This window comes from Lethenteron reissneri, unplaced genomic scaffold, assembly GCF_015708825.2.
Source record: "Lethenteron reissneri isolate LAM-NWPU_2019-01 unplaced genomic scaffold, ASM1570882v1 scaffold_1101, whole genome shotgun sequence".
Lineage (NCBI taxonomy): Eukaryota > Metazoa > Chordata > Hyperoartia > Petromyzontiformes > Petromyzontidae > Lethenteron > Lethenteron reissneri.
In genome coordinates this window covers 1-8,221 of record NW_026890785.1, presented here as the reverse complement: position 1 = coordinate 8,221, position 8,221 = coordinate 1, and the positions used below count along the sequence as shown (strand labels likewise).

At 47.4% G+C, this 8,221-nt stretch overlaps 1 protein-coding gene across 1 annotated transcript; it reads left to right on the top strand.

The window, feature by feature from the left end:
- The first annotated feature begins 220 nt into the window (after positions 1–220).
- On the top strand, positions 221–7,208 carry LOC133361479 (regulator of G-protein signaling 14-like). The gene is made up of 5 exons (XM_061580396.1): positions 221–377; positions 3,235–3,400; positions 5,096–5,188; positions 5,839–5,982; positions 6,932–7,208. Exons 2-5 carry the CDS (start codon positions 3,305–3,307, stop codon positions 7,151–7,153), a joined length of 555 nt encoding a protein of 184 aa, XP_061436380.1. The 5' UTR covers positions 221–377; positions 3,235–3,304; the 3' UTR covers positions 7,154–7,208.
- Positions 7,209–8,221: the final 1,013 nt, after the last annotated feature.

The window sequence follows — 8,221 nt, the reverse complement described above, 5'->3', positions numbered from 1 at the left end:
CGTGCGGCCAATGGTATCGCCTTGTCGCTAGGCAGCTCTCCTGGCTGCTGCGACTGCTTGCGGCTGCCGATTTTGGGAAGTTGTGCTTATCGGTACCGAAAAAGAAGGACTCCCCCTCCCCCCCCCCTCGTGATTGCGCTTTGCGTGAGGTTTTTTCCTTTTCCGGGAACTACTTAATGCGTCTCTCGACGAAACATTTCACAGCCCGCGCCGCCCCGCGTTTATTCTCGCCTTCCTTTCTTCCCGAGACGGCGAGCACCGCTCTTGATCCTCGGTGGATTCCCCTCCCCGCCTGCCCCCCGTTTTCGCGACGCCGTCGACCGCTCGAGACAGAGCAATGGACAACCAGCGGCGGACTCGCAAGCGAAGTGTTTGTGGTATTGCCGAAGTGCGCCGGGAACCGCTGCCGACAGCATTGGCCTTTGCCAAGCAAGAAATTCATATCGGATCGCTTGCGTTTGCGTTTACACGGCGGCAGCGAGGTGTTAACTACTCCGCCCGCTAGACAGGAGGTCGTGGGTTCCATCCTGACCCTGACACCTGCTGTATGTTTGGAGTTCGCGTGTTCTCTTTGCCCGTGGTCACGTGGATTTTTCACTGGGTCCTCCGGTTTTTCCCTCCACATTTAGAATCAACGCGTGTTTATAGTATTTGGCTGCTGTAAAATTTCCACGTGATAAGCAACTGCATTGAGCTTTTATTTGTGATAGCCAGCTGACTTCTGAAAAAGAGCTATATAGCTCTGTGCGCTTTACCTGGTAAAATTTTAAATAGTTTGGTTTTTAATTTAACTATGGCTGCGATAACAAAACGCATTGGAATTACTTATTAGTCTACCAGCGATTATAGTCTACCAATGAGTATTCTGCTTTGGGCTAATAGACTACTACGTGACGTTTAATACAGAACGCAACATTGTACTAACTGGGTGGGGATTTTGGAGTTAATGAACGTTGGGTTGAATTCGGGCAAAGTTATTTAAAGACAGATCTTAGTGCTTGTTTGTGATATATGTTGACGGTGCGTTAACGTGCGTCTGTGTGTGCCCTGCGCTCTCGTTGTTCTGCTTGTGCATGTACCATGTTCTCCTCCACAGTATTTACCTGTGCGCTTTGTGTCGTACTGCATTGGTGTAGTGGGCTAAGTGCAGTAATCGGTGCACTGTGTCGTGATCCCAGTCGATGCTCTTGTGGTGGAGATGTAACGCGATTTTCTGTGAGCCTTTGAAGTGGCTCAACTCAACGCATTCTCTTCAGACATTTTTTTACATCTGAATGGTTTAGATACGTTCATTATTAGAATTATTCTAAGAGTAATCCTTCGTCTGGCTGTCTGAATTTAGGCCACAGATGTTGCATTCTAGGAATCCTAAGACTGGCTTTGGATGTCCCTCCGATTTGTGTTAATTAACCTTGATCCCAGATAATCTTAAGGATGTCAGTCTTTGGGAAATAACAAATGGACATCATCATTGGTAGCTTTAGAGTAAGTTGTTGTGAACATGGTACTTTATTACAATGTTCGCTACAAAAAATATCGAATTTTTGTGATCAGTATATTCTTCAACGGCTAATGTCTATCTGCTGCTGGATGAATACCTCTCAGTACCGTCACCATCCGTTGTGGCCCGGCAATGCCACAATCCACCACACTCCTGTTCGTGAACTGAAAATGTGACTCCATCTCCACAATTGGTCGTCATCTAGCACGTTTTTTTTCCTTTGGCTGCGACCCCATCGCTCGTCTTGTCATTCGCTGTCATCAGTTCTTGCGATGTGTCCAGGCCAAGCCTACTTCTATCAACGTTCAGCACAATGCCACTCATCTGCCTGTGCTTATCTTCGTCTCTCAGTGTAATTCCGAGGATGCAACTCTCCCATGTCTCTCTGGGCACCTTTCAGTTTATTTATTTTTTTTTTGTAAATATGCAAGAATGTGAAACTTCCTCCCTAATAGAGGTTTCCTTCCTACAGATGCATTGGTATTCCGCTTTTTGCCGTTGAGTTGAAATGTCCAATATTGCTCTCTCCTGCTTTGGCTCACCCTCAGTCATTTCTTGCCCTTCACGCTGGTCGTCATCGTGACCTTGTCGTTTGCAAACCTTGATTTTGGCCAAATACTTTCTCCATTCGTCGCTCCGTACGTCGCCAACCGTGCTAATCGGTGGTGCCCATTGTGAAGCATCTCACAATGGGCACACTCAAGGGCCTGATGAGTGAATTTTAGTGGATAGGACGTTCATACCAGCCAGACGCTCAGCGAGCGAAGAGACGTGCTACTTGCACCAGCCTGCACCAACCGGCATGGTGAAGTATGGATCAAACAGCACCCGTCCCCCCCCCAATTACCAGCATGTCGACTTCATAGCCCCCCCAATTTCCCAACTGCTGTAGATCTCGGTTTGTTAAAGAACAGGAGTAGCTCTGAATCATCGGATGTCACCTGGCAACTCTTGAGTCTGACCATCGCTACACTGGAACACAGCGGCTCTGTTGCGCAAATAAAAAAACATTGTTCAATCAGAAACTGCCTGGAAACTCAAACCTCGATTTACACCGTCTGGAAATTGTGTAAGCAGCCGTGGCTTTGCTGAGAGCAAAGTCGTTATCTCGCGCGCTGCACACTGCCAATGTGGTTTATTGGCTTTCCAGATGTAAAGGTTAATTATTTTTTTAATTTTAAAGAATTGTGCACAGGACTATACTTAAACATCGATGTTGGAGTAGCTCTTTTTCAGAAGCAACCTGGCCATAAATGTTAGCTCAACAAAGTGGCTTTTCGTGTAGAACTTTATAGCGGTAGCCAAATACTCTTAACGCGTGTTTCTAAATTTGGAGGGAAAAACCGGAGGACCTGGAGAAAAATCCACGCGACCACGGGGAAAGAGACATGCAAACTCCAAATATACAGGCGTCAGGGTCGGGATCGAACCTATGACCTCCTGTATACCAGGCGAGGGAGTTAACATCTCGCCACCGCAGAGCACCGATATAGATATTTATATTTACCTATATATACAATTATTTGTATGTTTATATACGTCTAATTTTACTGCCACGATTTTTGCAATTACAATGTACAGCTCACTGATCTGTTTTTCGGGTTGTACCGCGTGTCGTTAGGTGTGACGGCCACGTGCTCGGAGCATCTTCAATCGCTCTCGAGCTGATACATTGGAGCTGAACGTTCACGCCGAGGTTCTGAATTCCCCGTGCTCTGTCATGTCCCTTACAGAGCTGAGCGGACGGGACCTGCACCCGTGCAGCAGCGAGCAGAGCCTGAGCAGCAATGCGAGCCTTCCAGTATGCCATGCGGGCCGGGCTACGAAGGCCGGGCGGCGAGCTGGGCCGTGTGCTTCGAGCGTCTGCTGCACGACCCCCTCGGCCTGCAGCTCTTCACGGTGCGCGTGGCACAGGGAGAGGCCCTCACCAGGGGTCGGCAACTTGCGGCTCTGGAGCCTCGTGCGGCTCTTTAAGGACCGGCTTCGTGATTCTCTTGTGTATTGAAGCTCTTAAAATATTTTTTTTTCTTTTACCAAATTCCCCGAAAAAGTATCTTATTTTGGTTGCCGACCCCTGGATTTAGTCGATCGGCAGGTCGTGCGTGCTGAGGCCGTTGATCCATCGTGGACTGTTTTACCATATGTGCCGAGCTTGGAAAGCCATTCGACGGTGTCTGGTGTTGCCGCAGGGATTCAAATTTGCGTTGGGCACTGTGAGCGATGCATTTTTGGCACTGCGCCGCAGTCGCACTTTGACGACTCCTGAAAATCCCCACGCGTGGAGGAGGTAGCGCACCTCAATGAGAACATAAAATAAAGACCGTAAAATTCAGCGTTGTCAAGTGCCTTCGAGACAAGTGAAAAGCCAGGCAGTTCCTGTTTGGGGTGCCGCCGTGGTCACGTGGATTTTTTTCCAGGTCCTCGGGTTTTTCCCTACACATTTCGAAACACCCCTTCTATAGTATTTGGCTGCTATAAATTCCCACGTGAGAGCTGCTTCGTTGAGCTATCATATGTGGCCAGGTCGCTTCTGAAAAAGAGCTCTATAGCTCAGTGGGCCTACCTGGTGAAATAAAAAGATCAAATAGAATAGATGGGTCTTCAATTACAGCGTGTCGTTACATCCTGTCATGTTACAGCACATCTAGTGGATGATTCGTCTACAAACCGGCTTACAGTGAAGCACGTCTGGGAAGTTTTCCTTTTGTTCTTTAAATATAATTCGAGGGCAGCTCATCCATGGATGGGGTCAATTTTCTTCGGTTGCCCCCCCCCACCACAATCATGTTGGGCGGTGGGGGGGGGGGGGTGTAACCTATTGGGGCCAGTGTCGGTGCGCATGGAGGATACGTGGAGTGGCGACGGCACACAGGAGGTCACAGTGCACGTGCAGGCTGGGGTTGACTGGCGGCCGCGCTCGCACGTGCATTCCCTTGCCCCTCTGGCTTGACAGCGCTCAGAAACAATGCCCTTAGAGGGTAACAGCTGGGAGACAACGATTTGAAGAACAGTGTCCTTGTACAAAAATAAGCGGTATAATTGACCATTTGTCTGAAGGCTAACAGCTGGAGGAGGCTAACGGCTTTGAGGAGCAATGACCCTGCGGGACGATGACTTTGAAGGACAAACGGTGAAGGTGCTCCAGACCTTTTATCGCAGTTAACCCTTTCCCTTTGCGAGCTGTCTGCAACTTGCAGGGTGGGTGTCCCGTTCACCGCTGAATCTCTGAACTTGCAAGCGGTGCAGCGTTAATATTATTTAGAGAGCCGTAGCGCATTTGTTTTTCAAGATACTGTACTCACCGCAGAGAACCGTAGCAACACGACCACACTCTACCATAGCTGGTGCCAAACTTTGCCACACACCCTCCCGCATGGCATTGTGGGAGCCTCGGTACCGATAAAGTTATTTTATCTTAGTTTTCCTTCTGGTTTCGTTCCGATGACGTACATGTCGAAAAACACGTACGTCATCGGAACAGAATCGTAAGAAAAAACTGATGCCGTACGTCATGGGAATGGGAAAGGGTAAAGTATGTGTGTGCGTGTCGCTGTTGTTTTGCGCTGTGAGCTCACGATGTGCTGTCCCCTCCAGGCTTTTCTCAAGAAGGAGTTCAGTGAGGAGAACATCATGTTTTGGCAGGCGTGTGAAGACTTTCGACAGATCCCGTCGGACCAGGCTGCCCAGGTACCTGGAGTGCACATTCAGCCAGGCTCAGACTCACAAGGCAGTGAGAGTCTCTGGAGCCGAACGCGACTCTTTAAAAGACCGTCGTCACGTCGTTTATTAAGGACCCACCGTCTCGTATTCACCGCACGGTGCATTGCGGCTCTTGAAATATTGAGTCTTTTTACCGAATTCGAAAGAAATGGCTTTTATTGCCGTTTTGTTTGCTGACCCTGTTCTAAACAGTGGCTGATTCATAATTATTATTTAAGAGAGCCCGTCACAAAGCCATAAAAAACGTGGCAAGGCAGTGTAGCCAAGCAGATGAATCAGTTTGGAATGGGAATGCAGTATTTACTTTGCAATGCGGTCTGTATTTTGGTCACTGAAGCCACATGCATATGACAAATTCAAATCTGCAAACTAGTTGCCGTTTATTTTGTGTGCATCGTTATGATTTCTTTCAAAATACATTTTGGCCCTTGCAAGGAATGCCATCTGAATGTTTTTTTTACGTGTCATTTTTGATCAAACGCTTATTTTTTTTACCGTCGACTGCCAAAAGCCACAAGTGTAATATTGAACCGTGAAAAGCCGCCAGCACCTAAGACGGGCGGCCAATGCACTCGCGCTCACGCGCCGCGTTTCTACTGTGGGGGCCACCCCCCCAGCTCTTTCAGACGGCGCGTCGGATTTACGAGCGATTCCTGTCGGAGAAGGCTGCCATGCCCGTCAACATCGACAGCCAGGCGCACATTTCGGACGACAACCTGAATGCTCCGCACCCTGCGATGTTCCACGTGCAACAGCAACAGGTGCGTGCACGCGCACGCTCGCTGACGTGGGGTCACCACGCGTGCTGCCTGTGTAGAAAACAGCTCCAGTGGCGTGCGCATGCATTCCTTCACAAGGTTTTTTTGTTTTGTTTATTATTGGGTAGGCCGAACCAAGGCCTCAGTACTGCACGTAGGTTTCCACGTTGTGTTGTAGAGCTCTCCAATGAATTGTTTTTGGGTTGCACCACGCGTTGTTCAGCACGATATCTGACTAAGCTAGACGATTAAACTAAACTATTTTCTTTTACCAGGTAAGGCCCACTGAGCTGGAGAGCTGTTTTCAGAAGCTTTCACAAATGATAGCTCAACGAAGTGGCTTATCACATGGAATTTATAGCGGCCAAATACTTTAAGCACATGTTGATTCTAAATGTGGAGGGAAAATCGGAGGACTCGGGAAAAATCCATGCGATCACAGGGTGAACATCCAAACTCCAAATATACAGCGGCGTTAGGATCGGCATCGAACCCACGACCTCCTGCATACCCAGCGAGGTAGTTAACATCTCGCCACTATGACACCCCTGACATTTTTCTGCAGGTGCTGTGAGATTTTACAAGAATGCAGCACATTTGTGGCAGTTAGGGCTTAGATGGCATTGGGCCCTTTTACTATCAACTGAGGCTAATCACATAGTGTGATGGAGAATAATGTCCTCGTGCGGTCGATTCAATAGCATTGGTTGAATGAAGAGGTTGAGAATTGTGTCTGTTCCACCACCTCTTTTGCCATGTTCTAATTTACATGGTAATACTATACTGGTGTTTAAGAAATAAGAAATGTTTGCGTACCTGTGGGTGCAAGTACACTCGCCCTTTGTCCCTGCTTGTGTTTGTGTGTGATTGCGCCCGTGTGCGTTTGTTGCGTTGCACGTCGTGTGTGTGGCGTGCGTGTGTGCGTCTTTGTCGTGCCCTTGTGCCCCGGCAGATCTTTAACCTGATGAAGTTCGACAGCTATTCACGTTTTCTCAAGTCGCCCCCGTACCAGGAGTGCCTACTCGCCGAGGTGGAGGGCCGCCCTCTGTTGTCGGCGCTTGCCGACGCAGGCCACACGGCCGCCACCGAAAAGCCCGGCAGCGCGTCCAGCACCGTGGTCACGCCCAAAAAGGTACGCCGCTATCGCTACTCGCTCATCTCCAAAAAGATCTGACGCCTTTTCCTCCTTGGCGATTTATTGCTACACTCCTGCCCCGAGTCAAGATGAGGCCAAGATTCTTTTTTATCAACTTCTACATCAGCAAATGAAGCATTGGTCATTTCGTAATGTGTTAAAGATTTTCACGGACTGTTTATTCGAAGCTAATGGAACATCGCCGGCATTAAAATGTCACATTTTCAGCAAAATATATTACTTCCTTGATTGACAATAAAAACTGTAAACACGAGTGTGGCTGCTTTCGAGTGTATCTATGTAAACTCAAGGCCTGCCCTCCAGTTTGTGTTGGTGAAGCATCATCACGCCTGGCCCTTGTGACTCCAATCTATGCAGGAGGCATGGCTAGGCGAAGAGTAAGAATAATTTTACTTGTTCAGCTGTGAGTGGGTGGTGCCTTAAGTGTCAACTAACTCGACACACACCCAATCACTTTCAGTGGTTTGGCATTAGACTCCATTGTTTATCCTAATTCCCACCCTGGAAGTAAGGCCTAACATTGCTGAGCAATGACATACGTACAATTATAGATCAGATTCAATAAAAGTGTCAGTGAGTAGCAGCCCTCACCAGCATACCTTAATTATAAGCTATGCATCTCCCACATGGAATATGTTTGTATTGGTAAGTATATTAATGAATAATCGTGAGTGAATGAGTGAGTGGGTGACTCATGTGAATTCTAATCGTTTTCTAGAATGGTTAGAAAGATAAGCTTTGGCAGCAATATTGTCGAGTACAGTATGTGTTTCCAACTAGAAAATGTAACATGTAAAAATGTGGGCCTCTGAAAGGTGGGGGGGGATACATTTTAGTTTATTTTTGTTTTAATGTTAAACTTGCGCTTATAACGTTTTGTATCCGCAAGCATTTAAGCGTGCTGAACATAAATGAGATTTTAAAATCCAAATACCAAAATCGTTGACAAATTCGGTGGCAAACATTTTTTTAAAAATATATAATTTACCTCGTTAACCAACAGTTTGTGACAGGTTCTGAATTTAAATGTAACATCAGATTTAAAGATCTGAAATTGTTTAATTGTTGTTTGTTTTATACTTGTGA

What these genes read in the sequence shown, in the direction of transcription:
- LOC133361479 (XM_061580396.1), top strand. Translation starts at nt 3,305, where the DNA reads ATGCCATGCGGGCCGGGCTACGAAGGCCGGGCGGCGAGCTGGGCCGTG. An exon ending in CGTCGGACCAGGCTGCCCAG is followed by an intron (nt 5,189 to 5,838) that starts GTACCTGGAGTG and finishes CCACCCCCCCAG; the next exon opens with CTCTTTCAGACGGCGCGTCG. An exon ending in TCCACGTGCAACAGCAACAG is followed by an intron (nt 5,983 to 6,931) that starts GTGCGTGCACGC and finishes GTGCCCCGGCAG; the next exon opens with ATCTTTAACCTGATGAAGTT.